General features: G+C 39.6%; 2 protein-coding genes across 4 annotated transcripts in view; one reads left to right on the top strand and one right to left on the bottom strand.

Moving 5' to 3' along the window:
• The first annotated feature begins 2,854 nt into the window (after positions 1-2,854).
• The window catches only part of ZNF148 (zinc finger protein 148), a 126,548-nt gene continuing 102,912 nt past the window's right edge, over positions 2,855-26,490 (top strand). The window contains exon 1 of one of the 3 annotated variants that reach the window (XM_043594396.1): positions 2,855-3,384. The gene's annotated coding sequence lies outside the window, so the exon portion shown is untranslated. Of the gene's footprint in view, positions 3,385-17,327; positions 17,548-26,490 lie in introns of those variants that run through there. The other 2 variants (XM_043594398.1, XM_043594397.1) reach the window with 2 other exon arrangements.
• Positions 2,942-4,570, bottom strand: LOC122490986 (lysine-rich arabinogalactan protein 19-like). Its single transcript, XM_043593291.1, has 3 exons — positions 4,471-4,570; positions 3,265-3,789; positions 2,942-3,183 (listed from the first exon to the last, which is right to left on the bottom strand). The coding sequence occupies exons 1-3, from the start codon at positions 4,568-4,570 to the stop codon at positions 2,942-2,944; spliced, it is 867 nt and encodes a 288-aa protein (XP_043449226.1).

The following is a 26,490-nucleotide window of genomic DNA, read 5'->3' as shown; positions in this document are numbered from 1 at the left end:
GAGGGAGACACAGAATCTGAAGCAGGCTCCAGGATCTGAAGTATCAGCACAGAGCCCAAAGCCGGGCTCAAACTCACAAGCAGTGAGATCATGACCTGAGCAGAAGTCTGATGCTTGGCACTCCCTGATTAGCATAGTCTAATGTAGATCATCTCTTAAAAGAAATTTCTAGGCCCACTTAACAGATATTTCCTGGAGCTATCTCAAAAAGGGTGTCAAAAAGAGACATTAGCTATATAAACTTAATATTTCAAGAAACCTTATAATTTACCCATAAGAATTATGTTTCTCTTCAGTGATATGTTATGAAATCCTTCAATGAAAGGGGCCTGTGAGCTTGTTTAAAAGCGCACCAAGGAAAGTAGGAGTTACAGATATACCTTGCATCCTATTCAGGAGCCAGTTTTGGGGAGAGAGAACTACATACCTATTAAAACAGCTGAAATAATAAAGAGTGATAACACAAAGTACTGGTGAAGATGAGGAGAAACTAGATCTCTCATACATTGGTAACAGGAATGTAAAATGATATAGCTACTCTGGAAAATAGTTTGGCAGTTTCTTAAAAAATTAAATACACATTTACTACATGACCCATCACTCATACTCTCAGGCATTTATGTGACGAAAATGAAAACTTAAGTTCATGCAAAAAACCTGTACACAGATTTATTTGTAATAGCAAAAAATAGGAAACAACCCAACTGTACCTCATCTGGGGAATGAATGAACACAACCTGATACATACAACAGAGTACTAGTCAGCAACAAAAAGGAATGAACGTTTGATTCCTACAACAATCTGGCTGGTCCTCAAGGGCATTATGTTTAGGTAAAAACTTCAGTCTCAAAGGTTATATGCTGTTGGATTCCATTTATATAACATTCTTGAGATAACTATAGACATAAAAAGCAGATCAGTGGTTACCAGGGGACAGGGATGGAGTAGGGGGGTCAGAAGGGGAGGTGAATTTATGAATACAATAAGGTAGCATAAGGGAGTTCTTCTGCGGTTATAGAACAGTTCTGTATCTTGGTTGTAGTGGCGGTTACACAAATCTATACATAGAATAAGACTACACACACACACACACACACACACACACACACAAATGCAGATTTAAAGCAAATGGTAAAAACTAAGTAAGTTCTGTAGTGTAGTTAAAGGTAATATACCATTGTCAATTTCCTGGTTTTGATATCTTATTAGAACTCTATACGATGTCACCACTGGGAGAAGGTGGGTGAAGGCTAAATGGGACTCTTTCTACTATTTTTGCAACTTCTTGTGAGTCTATAATTACTTCAAAACAAAAATTAGAAAAAAAGAAAGGAAAGGAAGCTGAATGCCTAGGGCTGGTGTTTGTGGAGGTGAGCAAGAGGAGTATGGAGAAGTAAATTGGGGCTGAGAAACATTTCTAGAAGTTTAACCTACAAAAGCCTTAAACTTGCTCCCCATCATCTCTCCTGCTGTCATTACCTCTTTAGTGCTCTTTAGTCTGCCCTTGTTAGACAGTTGTTTCTCTATTGTTCCTGTTATGGTGCTGAGCAGAGAACTATGCTGAAAGGCACACCAATCAATCAATCAATCTCAACCCATTGAGTGGAATCACCAGTCCTTCAATTCTTTTCAGTTATTAGTTTTTCTACTACCTGATATTCAAGAGTGTTTCTTTGCTGCCAGAGGTGTTTTTTATTTTAACACCTGAATTCGATGCCATTGCAGATGCTAGAAGTTGCCAGAAGGCTGTCCTCCAGGTAACTGTCTTATGCTCTAACTTGTATTACTGTTTTATTGCAATTAGCATTCAGAATATGCATTGTCATCTTATTAAAATTTATATTTTCTAATGGAGAAAGCACATGGAGAGTTGATTGTGGAGCTGTGGTTTATCCGTGCTCTTCTTAGTTACCTGTGTCTAAATTAAGCTGACCCTCTGGGCCTTAGCTATTTCTAAACAGGCATCACGTTAATGCCTGGGGGAACATTAACCTTGCAGACACTAATCTAACTCAGTGCCATCACAAGTGCATAATGCGGGAGTTTGGAGCTTTGCCAAAAAGCAGTATTCAAATGAACATTCAGTTGGCAAGGGGTGGGAAGGTGGGCGTGGACAAGGGAAGGAGAACACCAGAAATGGTTATATAGATATTGTAATGCCTTTCATTTCCCTCTCTCCTCAGAGGTTATGTTTACTGCAGAGAGATGCTAAATAAATCTTCAGACTGTTCTGAAGAAATCGTGATTAAGGTGCTTCATCCCTTGTTCATAATCACTCAACATTCACTGAGCATCTTTTACGTTACACGGCTGACCTTGTGCTAGGGTGGGGACACAAAGATGAGTAATTGTAAACCACTGCAGTATGCACAAGCACCTCACGGTGCTTAAAAAATGTTAGTTGAATAAAAGCATGTTTAAGGAGGTCACAATTTGGCTAAGGTCACTTAAAGGGCCTCCAACGGACGACACAACTGTAATTCTAGCTCTATATAGATCATTACCAAATCTTTGCCAGAAAGAGTGAGGTTTGGGCCCCAGGTGATGTGACAGGGGAAAACCTGTAAGACCTTGCGCAACAGGGTCCAGGATCTCCTGATCTTTCTTTAGACTCGCACTCTGCTTCTCAGTTTGCAGACGCTAACAGGGTTTGCTGGTTTCAAGGGCTCTGGAGCGCCGTTTCCGGAAACGGTGGCATTTGGGGTGGTGAAGGCCAACGACTGGAGGCAGCGGGGGAGAGGGCAGGTAAGAGAGGAGAAATGAAAAAGCCAAGGCATTTTGGTCAGTAGGTCCTTCACCTAGGCCCCGCCCCTTCCTTTTCCTAGGGCCTGAAACGCACCCGACCCCCGAGCCCTCTCAGGGCGCTAGGCACGGATTATGGATGAAGGCTGACTCCCTATCAAAGAGATTTCCTCAGTGCCGACATTTCTCGAATTGCTTTCATCCGGGCCCAGCTCGGGAAACCTGAGGATTGGGGCCAGCTTCCCCGGCCACGCTGGGCCAGTGACACGCAGGCGCCGGAATCGGAGCCACGCTGGGTCGTCCCAACCTGGTCCCCGGGCCAGAAAGGGAGGGCGCCGCGGAGCGCTTCCCGTGTGCGGGGCTTCCCACAATCCACCGCGCCGGCAGTGGCGGCGACCGCGGCGGCGCTCTAGCCGCGGCATGTCTGCGTCTCGACTGCTCTGGGAGGAGGAAGAGAAGGAGGAAGAGGAGGAGGAGGAGGGGGAGGAAGAGGAGAAAGGCGCAGGGGTGGGAGCTGTTGCTGAAGCTGCCACAGCAAAAGTTCTCTCCCCTCCCCCCTTCCCCTTCTCTCAAGGCCTCTAGGAGGGTTGGAGCTGCCGCCGCCTGCAGTCGGTGACCGCGCGACTCGGCGCCCGCCCGCGGTAAAGCGCTGGGCCTGGCAGGCCCGGGCCCTGGGGAGGGTGGGGGAGGGGGAAGCGACGGCGCGCGGGGGTAGCGCGCGGCGGTAACGGCCTGACCCCGGAGTGGGGGGGGGGAAGCGAGCCGTGGCGAGGCTGGGGGTGGCCTGGGGAGCGGCCGAGGCCGAGCGAAGCGCAGGAGCTGGCTGGGGGACGGGAGGAAGCAGGGCGCGGATGGTGGGTTGGGGGGTTGAGAAAGGATAATGACGGGGGTGGCGGAGGCGAGAAGGCGGCCTCCGAGGCCTGAGGCGGGTGTCAGAGGTAGGGAAGGAGGTGGGAGGTTTGCAGGGGGAGGCCGGAGGGTGCTGGGTGTGGGTGTGAAAAGGCTAGAGAAACACCAGGTCTCTGTCCGTCGTGCCTGGTGCAGTGCTTTATGCACCGCAGGCCTCAGTCACTGTTGCTGCCGGAGTGTTCTTTGGGAGAAGGGAAGGGAAGGGAAGGGCAGGGGTTGGAGAAAAGGGAATCCTTGCGGGAAACATTGTGGGAGTGTGTTCAGGGAGAACGGCCAGAGGGAAAGATGCCGGATAGGTGGAGGAATGCAGAGGGTGCCCGTGGAGGAGTATCCAGGAGTCCGGAGGGTGTTCATTGTGCAGATACATTAGGTATTTCGTTATGGAAAGAACTGAAGCGTTTCTAAGGAAAGGAAAGAACGGATACAAGGAGTTTCCGCGAATAGAAAGGATAGCGTTCGAAGCCAGAGGAAGTGCTAAATACTAGAGACTATGAAGAGAATGCATGATAGAATAGACAGATGTAGTAGAATTAATAAATGTTGGCCCAAGGACTAAAGAGTTATTCCAGATGGGCCGGGATGGCCTAGTTCTGAACCTGTTTGGGCTCTTCTGTAGATGACATCTGGTAAGTGTGGGTCCCGCAGTGGTTGGGGGTCACTGAGAATTAGACCTTAGTCTGTAGTTTGATCTGAGACCTTTTAAACCTGCACCAGTGAATATTAGAATCTCTGAAACAGTAAAAAAAAACCGCCTGGCCTCCAGGGATTCCCTAGGCCGTGAGTTTAGATTTTAGCAAATTTAAAGTACTGTCATTTACTAGAGTCAGGGTGAACACTAATGCCGGAATGGAAATTACTGGACTTGGCGGTTTTCTTCTTCACTGCCCAGCTTATCTGGTCCAGGAGAACTGATGCCATATTATTCACCCCAGGATTATAATTAATGGTGGGTGGGGGGAGTCCATGCACAGTGGGCTTTCTTTGGAGATTCCATTTGGAGCTCAAATTAGTCTGACTGGATTGGTTCCATAACTCTGGAGCTGGTGGGAGACTTTTTGCTATTCATGGTTCCTGAATGTATACTCTCACCGAGGCATTGTGGTATTGAAGAAAATGCATCAGTCTGCAAAGTATGGGCCTGCAGAATGGAGGATCTAGAATATCTGTTTTGGTCTTAGGTTGCAAGGAGGTCAGGACTGGTTGGGTTGAGGTTTAGGGGAACCTGAAGAGACTAGATGATTCTAGAGCCAAATTAGAGGTAATATTAGCATTTTCATATCAGGAAATGAACCAAGGCCTATTGGATTTCTCTAGCTCCCACCAGACTGGATTTCCAAGAGGGAAATCTAGGCTAGAACCATACTCTTAAGATTTGCCTGAAAATTACTCACTTTTTATTGTTAAGAAAGACTGTACACATAACATTGTAATATTAATTCAGCTGAAGAAAGGGTAGTATGAAATATCTTTTTATGGAAGTAGAGGGTGGAGGGATTGATGGGGAAGAAGTTTGGGAGAGGGATGGGAAAATTCAGTCTTTTATTCGTTTAGCAAATATATCTAAGGAGGATGAGAATTTAGCATTAGAGATGAGAGGGGCTTTTATTAAAAAAATTTTTTTAATGGAAATAAGCCAGGATTACTTTTTTTAAATTTGGAAAACTTTTTATGTCAGTATATTTAAATTTACTTTTTTCAAGGGCTTCAGTATATTACATCGTAGGATGTACCCATTTTTATTGTCATCACAGAATGAGAGGGTCTGTTTTCTTTCCCCTCACCTGCACTGTATATTATCATTTCTTTTAATTTTTGTAACTTTAATGGACTTAAATATAGTATGTCATCATTATTTTTCCCCCTTTTAAATTGTATGGAATTATACATGTACATAATTAAAAAGTAAAATTGTCCTGAGAGAGCTTATAATGAAAAGCTCACAAGGGTGAGCCCTTGTCTCACCTGTCCATCACAATCCCACTTTCCAGAGGCTACTACTTGTAAGCATTAATTTTTGTAGTTCGTATCATGCTTTTCTTCAGGTCTCCAAGTAATATACATGTACTGTAATTTCTTGATTGATTAAAATGACATTATGAAGGAGTTGAAAGACCTCTGTTAATGAAAAGGATTCGTGTCGCTGATATTATCCCCTTTCTCCTCCTTTCAAACCTTTGATAGTTATTATTTTAGCTTTTTTATTAACTGTATATCTTTAAATAATATGCTTAAATAGAAAGCATTTAAAATTATACTGGAAATAGACTGGGTGAGAAGGTAAAGGGAAGTTTGTGGATGGATCTGTAAGAAAAACTAGGTTGTAGGAGACATCTTTGCAGCAAAAGGGTTGCTGGTTAGTGATGAGGAAGAGTTGCTTGGCAATGATAGTTATTCATCTTGGAATTAGTTATCAGGTCAACTGTGCAATGTTCTTTGACAGTCTTCTGGAGAGTTTAGAGTGAGGACTCTGGGAATGGATTAAATGACTCCTTATTGTTCTTTCCAGGCTTCTATGGCAATTCTTATAAGAGTTTTTAGAAAGGAGTGAATCGGTGTGGATAATGTGTTTCTTTTTTTGTGGAGGGAGGGAGGGATAGGGAAGTGTGATCGCAGGGGGAAGAGGATGAAGGTCAGGGTATGATGGAGGTGGTGGTAATTTTGTGGGAGGCTGAAGAAAGGGTAAAGAATTCTGAGGACATTTGGATATAGTGGATGTGAAGGGGATTTAAAATTACAGTGGTGAGATAGATTTGTGGCAGTTACAAGGAAATATGCATATTTAAGTCACTAATATGGTGGAAATATGGTGGGAAAAAGTATGCTGCTTATATATTAGGATAGATTAATAAAATATTGGGTTTTTGAAATTTGTATATGGGGCTTAACATCACCAAGTTAGTATGATGGATATGGAAAGAATAGAAAGAACTTGCTCCCCTTTTCGGAAGTCTTGTTTAAGTAACCTTACCTCTTGAGAATCTTCTTTGAGTAAGAAAGCATTCACATGTAGATTATATACTGCTAAATCTTGTGTTTGCTTATGGGAATTATTCTCTCTTTGTTTTGCAGAGGGTGGCTAGACTGTACCCTACTCTGGAGCTGAGACTTTCTTAATTTTTGGGGAAACTCAGAACAGTTTAAGTGCTTAGTAAATAACCTGTTGAATGACTGATAGAAAGTAGTGTTCACTGTCGTGATAATAGTGGGACTGTGTGAAATTGCTGAACACCATGGGAGTATTGTAGACTAAATTGTGTGTTTAGAGAGTGAGGGATAAAACGGATATCTGATTGGTGAAGCCTTTAGATTTAAGGGAAGAAGACAGAATGGATTAGAATGTGACTAGAACAATCCTGCAAAAACATTGAAGGGGTGGACCAAAGTTTCTCTTCTAATCTGAGGCTAGTTTAATCTGAATAAATTTTAAATCTGGAGTTGGTGGCTGATTTAATTTCTATTTTCTTCAGATCTAAATGACTAGAGATTTTTTAGCTGTTTTAAGAATCTGATTTAATTCATTTTGGTATGGTAATAAAAAAGTGTTAGGTGCAATTTCTTGCCTCAAGGAATTTATAGTATTTATATTCATTTAGGGGGAGAAGGACAGTTGTGAAGTAATTTAGTAATAGTGTAAGATTTCAGAAAGTTGATTTTTTAAAACCAAGTATCAGCAGTATACCTCCAGGGGTGCCTGGGTGGCTCAGTCGTTTGAGCATCCAACTCTTGATTTTTGGTTTAGGTCATGATCCCAGGGTCATGGGATTGAGCCCTGAGCGTGGAGCCTACTTAAGATTCTCTCTCTTCGAAAAAAAAAAAAAAAAAAAAAAAAAAAGTATACCTCCAGGTGAGAATTTTTGTATTTTGGTAGTCGTTTTCAGTAGTAGAGTTCAGAACTTTTTTGGATCACCTTTTCTGAATTCCCTTCTGAGCCTCTAGCACATTCTATACAATTTATCTAATTATTAAGTACCTATTGTGTGCTCTGGGGGGGTGGGGCTTTTAAAGGTGGGTTAAACATGGTCCCTATCCTCAGATTTCATAATCCCTTTAGAAGGGCACAGTTACAAACAGTATGAGGCATAATGTTATTCTGAATAGCCTTATTGGTGACAAATCTTTTTAGTTTGAAAGATTTGATTTTTAGAAATGCTGAAGATATGTTGATAGCAAAGAGAGTGAATAAAGAATAGTTTTGGTTTAAATTTGGTTAGTCACAGATATAGGAATGATTTTTGTGGTTGACCTATTAACTGAGTTACTTTGGAAAACACTCCCAGTGAGGAAGTCAGAAATACTTTGAAGAGTGGTGATAACTTCACTTGGAGGTAGGTGAACACTAGATGTTAGCTAAGTGCATGAACTGGTTGGATGGATGGAGTGAATAAATGAGTAAGTGGTAGCCTCCCAAGGTAACTACTTTAAAGAGGACCTCATTGATTTTAATATGTAAATAAATTCTGGCTAAATTTGTTAATAAATACTTTCATTACTGGGAACAAGATGGTTTATGATTAAGCTCCCAAATGAGTTTTATGGATAGTGAATGCTGTAGGAGTTCAGGGAATGGAGAAATGAATATTGGCTAAGGTTTGGGGAAAGGATTTAAGTGTACCATACTTTAGCTAGATATTTGAAAGGATTCCTTAGGGATCTCAGGAGAGGAACTAAATTGCTCCAAATTTCTCTTGCAGCCCTAGAATGAACCTAGAGTCTGGATCTATTTTTGTCTTAATGCTTTCTGCCTATTTCATTTTAGCTACTCCTACTGGTTTGTTCCTTTTCAAATTCTTTGCTGGGTAGATTTTGAGCTCCCTGGAACAACGGGGAGGGGGGAAATCTGTTTCCATCTATGTCTAGTGTAACTTTTAGTTTTTCCTTTTATGAGCCTGTACCCCACGAATTACTTGGTCTCTGTGAGTGAAGAGCATGAGTCAACTTGGCTGTGCTATCCTGGCATTTTCCTGCATGCTTTTCTCAAAGCTGCTTTCTGAATTACAGAATAGAATAGACAGAATTGAGGGCATATGTCTAGTAGACACATGCTTGTTGAATAAATGAATGAATGAGAAAGTAAGTATCGGATAATTTAGAAGATCTAAATAATCTATTTCTGTTTCAATTCATTACGTGCCTTTTTTCTTTTTCTTTCTTTATTTCTCTCTCACTCTCTCTTTTTTTTTTATGTTTACTTATTTTTGAGAGAGAGTTGGGGACAGAGGATCCAAAGTGGTCTTTCTGCTGATGGCAGTGAGCCCAATGCAGGGTTCAAACTCATGAACCGTAAAATCATGACCTGTGCTGAAGCTGGACGCTTAACAGACTGAGCCACCCAGGCACCCCTACCTGCCCTTTTTCTACAAAGGATTTTATGGGGGCTGACAGAAATATGTACACTGTAAATGAATTGAAATAATTGAGGAGGTCTAGTTGAAGAGAAAATGAAAGAATCTGTTTAAAGATCATAAGGTCTATTATTATGAATGCTAGAGAACTAGGAATAGAGTGGAAGACAACCAGATGGAGAAGGAAAGGTTATCCTACAGAAAGTATGATTCTGAAAGAAGGAAAACATAATTGATATATGATAAGGTTGTGTTTAGAGGACAGCAAGAGAAGATTGAAGGTGTAGAGGATTACTCGAAATGGTTATTTTGGGGAGGAAGATTGTAAGACAATTTGAAGGATAAGAGTAAACAAGTTTAGAATGTAGCAGAAATTATTTATGATGTGGATTTATAACTGAGGTTTCAGAAAGTGGTGGGGTGCATTCTCTTTAGTCAACAGATAATGAACATTTGTTACATGCAAAAGCATTGTTAGAGGAGTCAGGAATAAATCCTTTGGGATTTATATTCTAGTAGTGGAGCTGAACTTGTGCACAAATAACTACATCATGACCAATGTATCATAAGAAAAACCAAATGTTACTGAAGTTAAAAGGTAGGAAAAAATATTTGGGGGAAAATCTGGGACTACCCTTAATGGCATGCAAGTGGCATTTTAGTTAGTTTTTGAAGGGATGGATAGGATTCTGGCTGATAGAAATGAATGGAAAGAGAGCATTCCAATCTGAGGTATTAGCAAGAGCAAAGACTCGGAGTTGAGAAGCCATGGATATGTGGGGAATAATGAGTTTTTAATTTTTTTTTTTAACTGATCCACAGTAAGAAATACATGTCACATCCTCACCTGATATATGCATGTGTGAATGTTTGTGTGTATGTATAAAACAAAAAGCTTCAATAACCATAACCTTTACATGTTGGATGCACTCGTGTGTTTTCCATTCTATTCTGTTTGGCTAAGAAAAAAAGATGTCTGTCACTCATAAACTAATTTTGTGACTAAATAGTTGATCACAGCTTCTAGTTTGGAACACGGAGTTCATGAATAGGGCATAATATGATAAAAGGTAGGAAGAGTCAGTGGGGTTGAGTAGAAAATGAATGGCCTTGAAAGCTAAGCTAAATAGTTTGTATTTGACATGATGTAGTGTTGTGCTGAGGAAGCAAAACAGAAGCTAGGTTTTAGTCTTGGCCCTTCTGTTTACCTGTGCTATGATTATGGAGAGAATTACTTCCTTTCTGAGACTCCGTTTTCCCATCAAGAAATTTTTAATTCTTACACCTTTTGGCAAGGGTTGTGGTAAAGATTTGAGGATGAAGATATATTAGCATAGGATTAAAGTATGTTAATGTATCATTAATGTATAGCTTCTGAACTTTTCTGAGTAGAGAATGGAAGCAAAGACTGTATATTAAATACCTTAACCTGCTGATAGCTATACTTGGCAGGATAGGTTGGTGGCAATGTGATGGTAGAGTAAGATTGGGGGAGAGAAACTCAGTTATGAGGCTACTGGAGAAACTTAAGAAGGGCTTGGATTAGTTTGATAGCAGGATTAGAAATGAGGGGGTAGGATGTGATTGGATGGTGAGAGGAGGGGAGGATGACTGGGAATTTAGAGCTGTGGTAAGATTCAAAAGGCAACAGCTGAAACGAATACATGTTGGGGTAGTTCAGTGGGGGTACATTAGAATAAGTAGTTACAGTTTCTTGCATATAGTGGGTCCTCAGTTATTTGTTTAATGATTAAATATGTAAATTGGGGAATTTGAATTCCAAGTAGAGACAGTCATGGTGGATAGGTTTGAGAAAGAGGGGTGAGATTGAAGGGTGCTTTTGAAGGACTGCCAGAATTTCTTCAGGGAATATTTTTGCATACTCACTGTGTTCAAGATTCCGTGGTAGGCAATGTGAAGGACCCATGTTTATATATGATGGAGTTCATTTTCTTCAGGAGTTTGACCAGGGACAGAAATGTCCCTGTCTGTCTATGACTGTCTATGACAGAAGTACTGTGGCTGATTTGACTTTGTGGAGGAGTTGGTGTGCAAATTAGGCCTTGAAGTATAAATATGGTTATAGTAGGCAAGATGGTGAGGATTGGTATTCCAAGAAGAGAGAGTGTGATACAAGTAACAGAAAAGTTCTGGATGTGTTTAGGGGTTCATGGTCTAGATTAGCTAGGGTTCATCTTATGAATGGAGGGAAATAAGGCTGTAAAGTAGAAGAAACATCTAAAAATCTAGACTAAACAGGTTTTTTAAAAAGATAAAGTGCTCAAATCTTAAGGTTACAGGTCAATGAATTTTTGTAGGTAGACATTTCCAACATTCCAGAAGACTCCTTCATTTGTCACTCCAAGTTGATGTCTCCTTCAACCAAAAGTAACTACAGTGACCCTTGAACAACATGGGTTTGAACTGTGCAGATCCACTTATAAGTGGAATTTTTTTTGATAATTATGGTACAGTACTGTGTTTTTATGATTTTCTTAATAACCTTTTCTTTAGCTTACTTTATTATAAGAATGCAGTATATATTACATATAATCTACAAAATATGTGTTAATCTACAGTGTGCTATTAGTAAGGCTTCTGGTCAACAGTAGGCTACTGGTAGTTAAGTTTTTGGGAGTCAAAAGTTATACCCAGATTTTTGACCATGGGGTGAGAGGGAGGTTGGATTCCCCAGCCTCTGTGTTGTTCAGGGGTCAGCTGTACTATTCTGATCTTTATTGTAACAGAGTAGTTTTATGTTTTGGAATTTCTTATTAGTGGAATCATACATCCGTGTCTGGTTTCTCATGCTTAACATATGTTTGTGAGATTCATCCATGATGCGTATAGCAGTAGTTTATTCTTTTTCATTGCTCTGTGGGATTCCATTATGAACATATCACAGTGTATTTATTCATTTCATGATTGTTGGACTGTTGGCTAGTTTCTATTTTTTGGAAATCTAAGGACTTTTTTTTTTAAAGTTTATTTATATATTTTGAGAAGAGTGAGCACAAGCAGGGGAGGGGCAGAGAGAGGGAGAGAGAATTCCAATCAGGCTCCACACTGTCAGCCCAAAGTCCTACACAGGGCTTGATCCCACGACCCTGGGATCATGACCTGAGCCAAAATCAAGAGCTGGATGCCCAACTGACTGAGCCACCCAGTCACCCCTGGAAGTCTAAGGACTTTTAATTTGACTCAGTATGCAGTGGGGGAACCATTGATGATTTTTGACTGGGGAAATGAGGTGATTTAAGAATAAAAATATGGTGACCTGTTTTTGTTTTGTTTTTGCAATGAAGAGAGAACCTAGTGAATAGGAGACAAAGTCAGAAGGCTCTGACAAAAGTGTGAAGTGTTGAGAGTCTAAGTTGTGATGGTGTTAGTGGTAATCAAAGAAAAGAGATATACAGAAGAAATACTTTAAAGAAAGAATTGAAGGGTTTGACGGCAAATGGGCTTTTGGGAAACTGGAGGAAAAGAAAAAGAAAAGGGAAACTTTGGGGCTTTTCTTGGGTAACTGAGAATGGTAGTGCCATTAACAAAAATTATTGGATCAGTTAACAGAACTGTTTTGGTGGGGAAGAATAATTACTTTCATTTTAAGATACATGGCCAGTGTGTGAAGCACCAAATGGAATTATGCAAGGGGAATTATTTAGCTAGAGTTAGAAATACTGGATTCAGCTGAGGAAGGAGGTCCAATAGAGATTTGGGAATATGTACCTAGAGTTGATAATTGAAGCTGCTAATTCTGGATTTGGTAGGGTGCTAATGGCATGAAATTTTTGTACTGATAATTGAGGTGTTAATTGAAGCAGTAATTGAAGAATCTAGTTAAAAAAATCATTATATATTCCAGTTCCTAAGGAATAAATTAGATTGTAGCAGAGGGTGATGGTTTAAAGATTATTTTTGGGAGCTGGGGGAAGATATCCATATGAGGAATGAAAATGTAGAAGCAGTATTAAGGGATGAGATCCTGAAGGGAGTGGAGAGAGAATGGTAGAAAGCTCCAGGATAGAACTGGAGAAAATACCCACTATTTGGGCTGAGAAGAGGACCAGTGGTCATTGGAGATAGAAGCAGCAACTGGAGAGACCACAGTAGAATCCTGCAGTACAGTGACATAACCCAGAGGAGGTAGTTCAAGTGTCATTGCCAAAGAGAGGATAAGGACTTGGGTGGTGGGTCATATGATTTGGTACATGGAATTGTTTTTATTTTGGTCTTCAGGAGAGCAGTTCAGAGACCAGAGTGCATGAGGGTAAAGGACTGAGTAGGTTGGGAGAATATGGAAACATTGAATGTAGGAATTGTATTAAGTTTATTTTAAGAAGGAGGAACAGCTCTTTTTCCAAAACTGGAGGCAAGAAGTAGCAGATGGATGAAGATACAGCATTTTAGAAGCTGTAAAGAGGATTTCATTACAGGTGGAGAAGGTGTGATTTGAAGGAATTTTATGGAAGTTATTGAGTATTTGATGGGATTATAGGCTTAAATATGAAAATGACTTGGAATTAGTCAATGACATTGAGAGTTGTATTTAGAATAAATCAGTTGTGGAAGATTTCATAGCTTTCTGGTGGTACTTAACACCCAGTGTGTGGGTGTGAAGAAAACAGATGGTGAAGATTGTCTGTCATTAGGGAGGTGCATGGTGAATATAATAGAAGGTCATGATGTTCTAGAGAGGGCAGTATTAAATGGCTGATGGACAGATTTCAGTTGTGTGGGGAGACAAGTGAAGCCAAAGGGACGTAAAGAGCAGGTGTAGAAGTATAAAGTCGTGGTTTAAAAAAAAAAAAAGGGAGGTCTCTGAAGTTACAATCCTTGTGGTACAGCACTTCCAGTTGATGACCTATTTTCATTATATATGTGTGAGTGGCTGAAGTGCAGCTGAAGGTTTTAGGAGCTGAGGAAGGTCAGGGTGTAGAAAGTACTTCAGCATCATTGTTGAAGTTACTGAGAATAATTGCTGAATGTGGGACAAAGTAGAATTGGTCTTTGGGGAAGGAAGATGGGAGTGTATTCCGGAGCTTGGTAGACGTTGCAAGTGGAATGGTTTAAGTAAGTAGCGTAAACTGCAAAGAGATATTTTAGTGATAGGAGTGGCCCTCGGGAGCAAGAAGCAGTTGGTCTTTTAGCAAGCTGAAGGAGTAGAAGAGTGGATAGTTAAATCAGGAGAGAAGCAGGTTGTTCAGAAAAAGCCAAGCTTGAGATAAGATGCAGGGGTGGTCACAACAATCCAGGCAAGAGATGATAATATCTGACTTGTGGTGTGGGGATGGAGATAAATAGATTTGTTACATTCACCAGTTCTTTAAATTTCTTTAGAAATAAATTATACTTGCAAAATCGTAGCCATTCATGTACAAGGGAAAAAAAGGTAAGGTGGAGGTATACTAATATGAAAGGCAAAAGACACAGGGTAGTTTGTTGACAGTAGAACATGGATAAACTGTTAGAAGCTAGTAAATGGGTAGAACAGAAATGAATGAGGAGATTGGGCTTGGCCTGAATCTGAATAAGATGAAAAGGAGAGTAAGTCTGTTGCAGCAGAGAAAATAGGGGGAAAACATAACGCTATCTAGGAAATAATGCCAGGAGCCTGTTCTTTCTTTGTGCATATAAGGACAGTCCTTGCCACCCATGATCTTATAAAGATAATAGTGCATATGCGTAAGTATTTTAAAAAATAGCATAATCATAGAGGTATTGAGATCTTTTGAACTCTACTTGAGTTCCTCAAAACCATATCAGTCTTTGTTTGCAGAAACTGTGTGGTGATAATTTGTATAGACAGAGAGGTTCAGGTAAAAAGTAGAAAGAATGGGTGGATATTAGGAAGGAGACATCCTAAGCCGTCTAAAATGGCCTCTGTAGTTTTGTTGTTGTTGTTGTTGTTGCTGTTGTTGTTTTGTCTATAGTGACTTTTATCTCCAAATTTCTTATTGTTCTTAGGGTGGCTGCTTTGTTTTCTGTATAGATGAGAAAATATCTATATAGAGATGAGCCCCAGAAATATAGTTCTAAATACACTGTTTTGTTTGTAGTTATTTGTCATTTATTGAACATGTCTAAAGGAGCTGTATTGCCAACTCCAAAACCAAAATATAGTTTAACATTACTACTTATTTATTTATTATTTATTTTAAGATTTATTTATTTATTTTTGAGAGAGTGAGTGTGCCAACAGGTGGGGGGCATAGAGAGGGAAAGAGAGAGAGAAGCCCAAGCAGGCTTCGGGCTGTCCGAGCAGAGCCCGACACAGGGTTCAGTCCCACAAATCATGACCTGAGCTGAGAAATCAGGAGTTGGATGCTTAACTGAATGAACCACCAGGTTCCCCTTTTGATTTTTTTTTTCTTTTTTTTTTTAATCTCAGTGCTTGAAACCTTCATCGTCTTCCATTGGTGATACTTAAGACCTAGACCAGGCCTCTAATGCTTTGGCTTTGCTCTCAAACTTTTGCTTGTCCAGTTCTGCAGTTGTATTCATTTTTGTCAGTCTTTGTTGTCTGTCAATTTTTCCTTTGTATTATCAAAGGCTTGACTCTCAGGTGCTTACCTGACTGTGGTTTTTGAGATTCTCTCTCAGTGCCTTGCTGTGGTCCCGGAAGCTGACATTTTAAACTATTACCAGTCCAGTGCTGGTATCCTTCAGACCCTTTGTATTTGCATTACATTCCTTACATGATTAATTCACATGGTCATCCTCTGAACAAAGAATACTTTCTGATCTTCCCTGTTTAGAGCAGGGTTTTTGATGTTACTCCATGTTTCAGAGAGAGCATATTTAGTGGCAGTGAGAAGAAAATGACAAGACATAAAATAGGTATTATTGGTGTTTGACCCAGGTGCAGCTTTGCTTCAGGATTACTTCCAGAATGCAGCCCCAGGTCATTCATTACGTTTCCCACCCTCCCTTCTACATTTAGTCAGTCACCAAACTTAATAATGAAGGACCTGTGGAGACCCAGCGCTTTGAAAAGGCCTAACAGGGTTCAGGGAGGTCATTTTGCCCATCTCACTTTTCTGCTGTAAGCTGCCTGATTTGGTCTAGAGTTGTTTCCAGGACATACCTCAGACATAGCTAGGCCTTGGCAAGTGGGTGGTGTGGGTTAGACTGATTGATGGTGGACATCTTAAGGAAGGTGTTGGGCATTATTGTAGTGGAAACAGAGAATGTTTAATGGTAATTATATTAATTTAACAGATAAGTGACTTCACAAGATAGGGATTGGATACCTGAAAATCTTGGTTGGCTTAAGGAGTTTTCCTTGTAAATTTGAGAAAAGCCCTTTTGGCTAGAATGAAATACATACTTGATGTTTTGCAGGGTCCCATCTATGTGTGTTTGTCAACATGTACACATTTAATGACACATACTGTGTTAATTTGAATAGGCTCTATAATTAGAGTCTTTAGGGAAATGGGCATGGTAGTCTTGAGTTATGAGTGATTCCAGTGAATCAGTAGAGAATATTTGGAAAGATCATTGTCAAATTATTGGGAGTGTGCTTGGGAAATGAATTTTTTAGTGACTGTGGTGGCCATTCTGGAATAGGTTCACAAAATTTGAGGGCAATTTGGGGCAAATTTGTGTGTTAAGTTGGAGACTGTTAGTTTGGAGGAAATGAGGGAACACAAAATGCAGTTTTGAGAAAGTTAGGGGAGTTGATTTGGTGGGAGCTGATCAAAATTGTAAGTTAGCTGTGGAGAGGTTCTGAATAGGTAAGTGGGAGATGTAATTTATGAGGAAGCTTGATATTAGAAAAGTAAATTCAAGAGTAAAATTGGAGAGATGGTTTAGGGGAGGTGATTTTTTGAGGGTAATACAGCTCTTAGGTTAAAAACAGGAAGGCAAGGGACAACTGCATCGAGTAAAGGTGTGGAGAAACAGAGTACGTGGAGGGGTTAAGGAAGAGGTTACTGAAAGATTTCTCATCGTGAGGAGTGCTTTGTTGGATACTACTTTTGAATAGTGGTTCGGTAACGTAGGGGGCTTAAACGTCCCTCGGTCTGTAGGGGTGGGGACAGTTAGGCGGAAGAGTTACCTTTCTTGAGAAGCCGGGGCAGTCGGGAACCCGGGCCCGGATCCGACCCCCGCACTGGCGGGGTTTTGTCTGCGCTTGGCCGGGGGGCGGACGCAGCGGAGGCGAGGGGCTGCGCCGTGCTGGGCCCAAGAGCCGCCACGGCAGAGCACAGCCGGGAGGGCCACCGGCGCGGCGCTCTGCACAACCGGGCCTCTCCCAGGGCGCTTCAGTAAGTGAGCAGGCCGCGCGGGCTGCGCGGTGGGGGCCGGGAGGAGGAGCTTTCTGGAGCGCCCCCAGCGGACCTCCGCACGCGGCTCGCAAGGCTTCCTTTTGTTGTGTGTGTACGTGTGAGTGTGCGTGCGCGTGCGTGAGTGCGCCCGTGTGCAGGGAGGCGGCGGAGGAGCGCCGAGAAGCCGGGGCTTTGCCTGCCGGGGTGCCTCGGCGGGCGGCGGGGCCTCCCAGACGCCCGTCTTCCGGGTCGGGGCCCGCGGCGCAGCGAGATGGCGAACTTTGTGAGTGGCTTCTTGGCGGCCAACAAGTGTCTGCCTGTCAGCGGGGACCGCCGAATGCTAATTGACAGCCCCCCCCCCCCCCTTCCCGTTTCTCTCCTGCTTTTTTCAAATTTTCTGTTGGACTGGGTTGTGTTTACCGTCTTACGGTGTGCCGTAAGGTCAGATGGGTAATTTGGTCTGCTAGACGAATAGTTTTTTACTCGATATCAAGAACAGAAATGTACGCCGGGATACGTATATTGGTTGCGCTAGTAAAACCTGCATGTTTAGTGGTAAGAACCGTGCTAAGGCCTCTCCGTAATGAGGCTGTGGGGTAAACTTTTGCTCTCCAGACTTTGTGAAGCACTTTTTACAGTGCCAGGAAAGAACTCTGCGTACAAGACTAAAAGCTAGATAAAGTTAGGAAATGCAAAAGTTAAAGCCCTTCCCAAGAGCTTGAATTAAAAACAGCTTTTTGTTTTGTTTTACATAATTATGATCATGTAGTTCGTAGAGTTTTGCAAAATTGGGCATGGTGTGATCTAAAAAAAGCATTTCTTATTTTTATAGGGGGCAATGGTAAAGGCACCACACAGTTTTGAAATTTCAACTATGTTAAATGTTGCTATAAATAAAATCCTATTCAGATTTTTAGATTTAATATATCTAAAAATACGTTTGCAGTTGTCCTTTGGGTGCAGGAGGAAGTCCTGGGTTTCACGGTGCTTGTTTCTGGGCAGATTTTCAGTATTGTCAGCATGATACAGACGTAGAACCTTAACCTGAGTGAATAATTTGCTTGAGATTACCAGTCTGTTTTGCAACTGGGAATAGACTCTGGGTCTCTTATTCCCAGTCTGGTGACCTATCCAAGAATAGACTGAGGAAACTGGGTATTTTTCTGTTTGGTGGAAAATATGGCTGAGTTGATTTTGTAGTGAGTTTTAAAGGGCCAAAAAGTGAATGGGTGAACATTTATATTTTCTGTTGTAACATTTAAACGAAGTTTCTCCACATGTCTTTGGTCTTTCTTTGAATATATAAGGAACTTTAGGATATTCTTCAGTGTTACTTTTCATGGCATTTGTAGCACACTTAACACTTGATTAAAATAGATCGATGCTTATTGTAATTAACTGTGGGTAGTTGGGTTTTTCATGCGGATATTCTCCCTGGTTAGAGAATAGCAGGTAACTTGAGAATGTTTAGCCTTCTCACAAATGCTGGGGAGAATAGGCATTATGTTAACTTCATTAATCTCTGACTTAAAAACTTGGCTCTTATTATTGAAGATACTTGAAAAGGTACAGATGGGGATACTTGTGGATTTTCTCCTCCTCAGCTTTATATACTCTTATTCTCACTACTATTATTACATTAGCTATACATAAAATATTTGGTTATTAACGTGTTTCGGTAGGCCTCACAGAAAAGAGTACCTTTTCTGTTTCTTTTCCTTTTTTTTTTTTTTGAAAGAGTACCATTTCTTTTCATAGTATATGAGTTGCAATTGAACTTTTTTATTTTGTTCATTACTAACCTGTCTTAGGCCTTTTTTTTTATTAAAAAAATTTTTTTTTTTTTCAACGTTTATTTTTGGGACAGAGAGAGACAGAGCATGAACGGGGGAGGGGCAGAGAGGGAGACACAGAATCGGAAATAGGCTCCAGGCTCCAAGACATCAGCCCAGAGCCTGACGCCGGGCTCGAACTCCCGGACTGTGAGATCGTGACCTGGCTGAAGCCGGACGCTTAACCGACTGCGCCACCCAGGCGCCCCTGTCTTAGGCCTTTAAATCACAAAAACATTCTTTCTTCCTCCCATCTCCAAAAAACCCTGGACATTTATTAATGTAATGCAATAATTCTCCACCAGAAGTGATTTTGGCAATGTCTGGAGACATTTTTGGTTGCCATGCTGGGGGATTCTGTTGGTATCTAGTGGGTAGATGCTAAACATCCTACAGTGCACATGATAGCCCTACAACAAAGAATTATCCAGTGCAAAATGTCAGTAGTGTTGATGTTGAGAACCCTTGACCTCATATATTGAAAATAACATTCTCCCAAATTAAATATTACAAAAGTTATTTATAATGTAATTAACATGTCTGTACCATATTGTTAGGAATCTTTTTCCAGAGTTGTCATTAGAATGATCATGGGTCAAAGGTTATAAAGTATACTTTAGGTCATCAATACATGTGATTTTGGAGCTGCAAAATTAACAAGTTTATTAAGGCTTTTTGTATGTAGATAATGGAGTTTCCGAGGGATTGTGACTTTCAAGTTCTCACAGAGAACAGAGTTCAGGTCTCTTCTTTGTATTATAATTTAATTTACTTAATTAAAATTAATTTTGATTATTACTGAGGGAAACAGTATTGATAATTTTTGCTTGATATACAAATACATTTAAATAATTGAATTAAATAATTGCATTGTGAGAATCTCAGTATTTAGTGAATTGTTGATAACTTTTTCAGATTCACATGTGTTTGTTGAATTCATCAGCATGGTTTGTAATGGTTGTAAACTTTTCAGCATGTGCTTTTTAAAAAAGTGTTTGAAAAATTGAAAAAGACCACATATACTTTTAAAACAAAAACATATTTAAAGTTAATTATGATACTTTAGGCAACATTGCAAATGCAAACCCAATTGGAGCTGTTCAGACATCTGTGGGTGTCTTGAACTTAGACATCTGTTTTGCAGAATTGTGTGAAGATCACCATAATGGTGAATTACTGTGCTAGCTGTAAATCGATTCTAGCAAGATCCTTTTGGTTTAATTTTAGAAAAAGATATTGGAACTTTCAGGTGAACTGTAATTGGGTGAAATATAAATTGAGTATTTAGATGAAAAATTTTTTTTTTGAGAGAGGGCACAAGTTGAGTGAGGGGCACAGAGGTGGGGGGCGCAGAGAGAGAGAAGTGGGGCTCATTCAGTGCGGGGCACGAGCTCACCCAGGCGCCTAAGATGAAGTATTTTCAAATTAAGCAGTGTATTATTGTCGGAGGAAGAAGTATCAATGGGGTTCTTTTTATGTTTAAATTTTTTTTTCAGTAGAGGGGTGCCTGGGTGGCTCAGTCGGTTAAGTGTCTGACTGCCCTCAGGTCATGGTCTCATGGTTTGTGATTTCAAGCCCTGCGTGGGGTTCTGCACTGACAGGGGAGTCTGCCTGGGATTCACTTTCTCTCTACCTCTCTCTCTGCCCCCTCTCCCCCCACTCTCTAAAATAAATAAATAAATAAACTTAAAAAAATTTTTTTTTGATAGTGTACTTTTTTGTAAATGAGTAAAACAAATGAAGACAAAGGATCGTATGAGCAAAGATTTCTTTAAATGGCTTAAGTAAAAAATTTATAGAAGAAGTTTACAGTGCATATTAGCAAAAAACTCAACTGGAAAAGCTGCTGTTAATATTTTGATATATGGTCTTATAATTTCATTAACTTTTTATTTTGGAAAAATTTAAATGGGTAAATAATTGAATTGTACAATGAACCTCCATATACCTATGACCTAGCTTCAATAGTTAGCAATTAATGGCCATTCTTGTTTCATCTATACCTCTACCTCATTTCTCCCCTTTCATATTTTTAAAGAAACTTTATTTTGAAATAATTATAGACTCACAGGAAGTTGCAAAATTAGTACAGAGTCCTGTATATCCTTTGCGCAGCTTTTCCCAGTGGTGACAAATCGTATAAAGCTCTAGTAACATCAAAACCAGGAAATTGACATTGGTTCATTATTCTTAACTGAACTGCCAGAAATACTTACTTTGCATCATTAAAAAAAATTTTTTTTTTAAATGTTTATTTTTGACAGAGAGAGCATGAGTGGGGGAGGGGCAGAGAGAGAGGGAGACATAGCATCTGAAGCAGGGTCCAGGCTCTGAGCCGTCAGCACAGAGCCCTACTCGGGGCTCGGACTCACCAACAGTGAGATCATGAGCCGAAGTTGGACGCTCAACCGACTGAGCCACTCATGCGCCCCTGCACCATTTTTTTTTAAACCTGAATTCATTTGTGTGTGTGTGTGTGTGTGTGTGTGTGTGTGTGTGTGTGTATGGTTCTTTGCAATTTTCTCCCATACATAGTAAGTTCGTATAACTACTACCACAGTGAAGATACAGAGCTGTTCCATCATCACAAAGAAAACCCCTCTTGCTAGGCCTTTGTATTTGCATTCCACCTCAAAACTCCTCCCTGTCTCTTGGCAATCTTATTTTCCATCCCTGTAGTTTTGTCATTTTAAGAATAATGTATTAATAACATACTTTTTTGAATCAAAATTCATGTGTTGAACTTTGGGTATATTCAGTATTTTGCTATTGAGAAATAAAGTGGTTATGAGGGGCGCCTGGGTGGCTCAGTTGGTTAAATGTCTGAATTCAGCTCAGGTCATGATCTCACAGTTTGTGAGTTTGAGCCCCATGTCGGGCTCCGTACTGACAGCTCAGAGCCTGGAGCCTTCTTCGGATTCTGCGTCTCCCTCTCTCTCTGCCTCTCCCCTGCTCATGTGCTGTCTCTCTCTCTGTCAAAAATAAGTAAACATTAAAAAAATAAAAAAAAAAGTGGTTATGAAAATTCATGTATAGCAATTTGTGTACAGTTGTCTGAGATAAATGCCCAAGAGTGAGCTTTTTAGGTTGTATGGCAAGGGCAAGTTTAGTTGTTGTTGTTGTTGTTGTTTTAATGTTTACTTCTGAAAGAGAGAGAGAGAGAGAGAGAGACAGAGTGTGAGCAGGAGAGAGGAAGACACAGAATCCGGAGCAGGCTCTAGGCTCTGAGCTGTCAGCACAGAGCCCAACGAGGGGCTGGAACTCACGGACTGCGAGATGATGACCTGAGTCCAATTCGGATGCTTAACTGATTGAGCCACCCAGGCGCCCTGGGCAAGTTTAGTTTTATAAGAAAATTCCAAACTGTTTTTCCAGAGTGACTGTACCATTTTATGAGAGATCTACTTGTTCTAAATGCTTGGCAACATTTGTTACTATTTTTTATTTTAGCTGTTGTAATAGGTATGTAGTGATATTTTATTGTAGTTTTAATTTGCATTTCCTTATTGACTAATGATATTGAACATCTTTATATGTATTGGCTGTTTATGCCTTTTGCTTATTTTCTAATCTGAATATATGTATATTTTTACTGTTAAGTTTTGAAAGTTCTTTATATAGTGCAGATAAGAATTCATCAGAAACATTGTTTGCAAACATTTTCTCACTCCACGGCTTATCTTTTCATTTTCTTCACAAGTTCTTTCACAGGGGAGATGTTTTCAGTTTTAATGAAGTCTGTTTCTTTTACGAATCATGCTTTGGTGCCAAATCCAGGAACCTTTTTCTTTAGTCCTGAAGGATGTCTCTGATAGTTCTGTAGTTTTATGTTTACGTTAAACTCATGATCCATTTAGTTTTTATATAAAGTTATGAGGTTTAGGTCAACACTTTTTTTTTTTTTAATTTTTTTAATGTTTATTTATTTTGGGGAGACAGCACAAGCGGGGGAGGGGCAGAATGAGAGGGAGACACAGAATCTGAAGCAGGCTGCAGGCTCCGAGCTGTCAGCACAGAGCTGAATGCGGGGCTCGAACCCATGAAGCGCAGGATCATGACCTGGGCTGAAGTCGGATGCTTAACTGGCTGAGCTACCCAGGCACCCCTAGGACAAGACTTTTTTTTTTGCGGATGGATGGATGTCCAGTTGTTCCAGTACTATTTGTTGGAAAGACTATCTTTCCTCCATTGAATTGTATTATCTGTTGGGCATATTTGTGTTAGTCTAGTTAATTTTGGGTTCTTTGTTGCATTGATATAGGTGTCTATCCCTTTTGTCAGTCCACACTGTCTTGATTAATGTAACTGTATAATAGTATTAAGATCAAGTAGATGATTCCTTCCACTTTGTCAAGAGTGTTTTAGCTTTTGTAGTCTCTTTGCCTTTTCGTATATGTTTTAGAAGAATCTTGTTGATGTATACCAAAAAGTATTGCTGGGATTTTGATAGGAATTGAATAAATTTGTAATTAAATTTGGGAGAATTCCTTTATTATACAGAGATTTTCAATCCATGACTACAAATGTCTCATCATTAATTTAGATCTTCCATATTTTTTGAAGCAAATTGTAGGCATATAGTTTTTCTTAAACAGCTTTATTGAGATATAACTTTATGTACCATATAATTTATTCATTGAAAGTGTATATAATACAGTTGTTTTTAGCGTATTCAAACAGTTGTGCAGCCATTACCATAATCAATTTTAGAACATTTCCATCGCCCTAAAAAGAAACTCTGTCCATTAACAAACAAAAAGACGACTGTTTGTTGCCCTTTGTCCTAGCCCCTGGCAACAACTAATTTATTTTCTGTCTATGGATTTATCTATTCTGAACATTTCAGATTAATGGAATCATACAATAGGTGATCTTTTATGTTTTGCTTGTTTCATGTTGCATAATGTTACACGATGTAGCATGTGTCAGGAGTTCATTCTATTTATTGCTGAATAGTATTCTGTTGTATAGATATACCACATTTTTTAAATCCATCAGTTGACTGACATTTGGGTTGCTTCTCCTTTTTAGCTATTATGAATAATAGCTAATAATTGCTATGAACATTCATGTGCAAGTTTTTATGTGAATATTTGTTTTCACTTCTCTTGGCTATATACCTAGGAGTGGACTTGCTGAGTCATATTCAAGAAATCATTGCCAGGACTAGTGTTATGAACTCTTCCCCCTTGTATTTTCTTTTAGGAGTTTTATAGTTTTAGACCCCATGCGCAAGTCTTTAATCCATTTTGAATTGATTTTTTGTGTATAGTATAAGGGTCCAATTTCATTCCTTTTGCATGTGGATATCCAGTTTTCCCAAAACCATTTGTTGAACAGGCTATCCTTTCCCCATTGTGTATTCTTGGTACCCTTGTTGAAGATCGGTCATCTGTAAACATGTGGGTTTATTTCAGGGCTCTGTTTTCTTATGTTGGTCTGTATGTCTGTCTTTATGCTAATACTATTACTTTTTAGTTATTGTAGCTTTGTATTACGTTTTGAAATTAGGAAATGTGAGGCCTCCAGCTTTGTTCTTTAAGATGTTTTGTCTATTTGGGGTTCTTTGTATTTCCATATGAATTTTAGGATTTTTCTCCCCTACTTCTGTAAAATTGCTATTGGGATTTTGGTAGGGATTGCACTGTATCTGTAGATGTAGATCACTTTGGGTAGTATGGACATTTTAATAATCCATGGACATGGGATGTCTTTCTATTTATTTGTGTTTTAATTTTTTTCATCAGTGTTTTGTGTTTTTCAGTTTACAAGTCTTTTGCCTCCTTGGGTTAAGTTTTTCTAAGTACTTTATTCTAAGTAAAGTAAAGTAATGTTTCTATTATAAGTGACATTACTTTCTTAATTTCATATTTTGTTCACTGCTAGTATACCATTGGGTTTTGTATATTCTTGTACTGTACAACCTTGCTGAACTTATTTATTCTTGTAGTTTTTTAGTGTATTCTTTATGGTTTTATGTATATTGGATGCCATCTGTAAATAGGGGTACAGTTTACTGCTTCCTTTCCAATGTGAATGCTTTTTAATTTTCTTGCCTAATTTTCCTTGTTAGAACATCTAGTACAGTGTCGAATCAAAGTAGTGAGACTAGTCCTCTTTGTCTTGTTTCCAGTCATAGGGGGAAAGCATTCAGTATTTCATCATTAAGTATAACATTAGAATTTTTGTAGATGGCCTTTATCAGGTTGAGGAGATTCTCTTCTGTGCCTAATTTCTTGAATGTTTTTGTTATTTAAGGATGTTGGATTTTGTCACATGCTTTTCTGCATCTGCTGAGATGATCTACAAAAAATAAAGGTTTTGTCCTCTATTCGGTTGGTAGGGTGTATTTACTTGATTTTCAGATCTTAAACCAATTTTGCATTTCTGAGATAAATCTACTTGGTTATTGTGCATACTCATTTTTCTGTGTTAGTGAATTCGGTCTGCTAGTATTTGTTGAGGATTTTAATGTCTATAATCAGAGATAATGGCTTGTCATTTTCTTTTTTAAAATTTAATGTTTATTTTGAGAGAGAGAGCACACATGCACAAGTTGGGGAGGGGCAGAGAGAGGGAAAAGAGAGGATCTCAAGCTGTCAGTGCAGAGCCCTACATGGGGCTCGATCCCATGAACCGTGAGATAGTGACCTGAGCCAAAATCAAAAGCTGCTCAACTGACTGAGCCACCCAGGCGCCCTGCCATTTTCTTTTCTTGTGACATCTTTATTTTGTTTTGGTATCAGTGGTACTGATCTTATAAGATAAATTAAGAAATGTGCCTTCATCTATTTTTGGGAGGAATTTGTGAACAACTGGAATTTAATTCTTTATTAAATTTTTTTGGTAGAACTTCCCAGTGAAGCTGAGCTTGGAGTCTTCTTTTTGGGCGCTTTTAAATTAAGAATTCATTTTTCTTAAATGGTTATAGAACTATTTAGATTATTTCACTTTGGTTTAGTTTAGGTAGTATAATTCTGATAAATTGAGAAATTTCTTCGAAGTGATAAATTTGAGAATGTAAAGTTGTTTTGTAGTATTTTCCTTACTGTATTTTAGTTGGTGCAAGTTCTGTAGTGATATCCATTTTTGAATCATTACATTAGTGATTTGTGTCTTCTCTGTTTTTTATTTGTTAGTCCTATTAAATACTTACAAAATTTTTGCTGCACAGATTTTTTCTATTTTCCAGTTTTCAATTTCATTAATTTCTGTTCTATATTGTTTCCTTCCTACTGCTTGCTTTGGGTTTATATATATTTTGCTTTTTTTTTTTTTTTTAAGTTTCTTGTGGTAGGCAATTAGGTTTTTGATTTGAGATCTTCATTTATTTTTATTTATTTTTACTATGTATTTATTTTTCTTTGAGAGGGAGGGACAGAGGGAGAGGGACA

Source organism: Prionailurus bengalensis, chromosome C2 (assembly GCF_016509475.1).
Source record: "Prionailurus bengalensis isolate Pbe53 chromosome C2, Fcat_Pben_1.1_paternal_pri, whole genome shotgun sequence".
Classification (NCBI taxonomy): Eukaryota; Metazoa; Chordata; class Mammalia; order Carnivora; family Felidae; genus Prionailurus; species Prionailurus bengalensis.
This window is presented reverse-complemented; position numbering and strand designations above follow the sequence as displayed.

Bases quoted from the DNA above. Each gene is read 5' to 3' on its own strand.
- LOC122490986 (XM_043593291.1), bottom strand. From the start codon at position 4,570: ATGGCATCAGTTCTCCTGGACCAGATAAGCTGGGCAGTGAAGAAGAAA. The intron at 3,790-4,470 runs GTAAATGACAGT...CGGTGCATAAAG, and splicing joins TAGTGTTCACCCTGACTCTA to CACTGCACCAGGCACGACGG. The intron at 3,184-3,264 runs GCAACAGCTCCC...TCCTCCTCCCAG, and splicing joins CTTTTGCTGTGGCAGCTTCA to AGCAGTCGAGACGCAGACAT.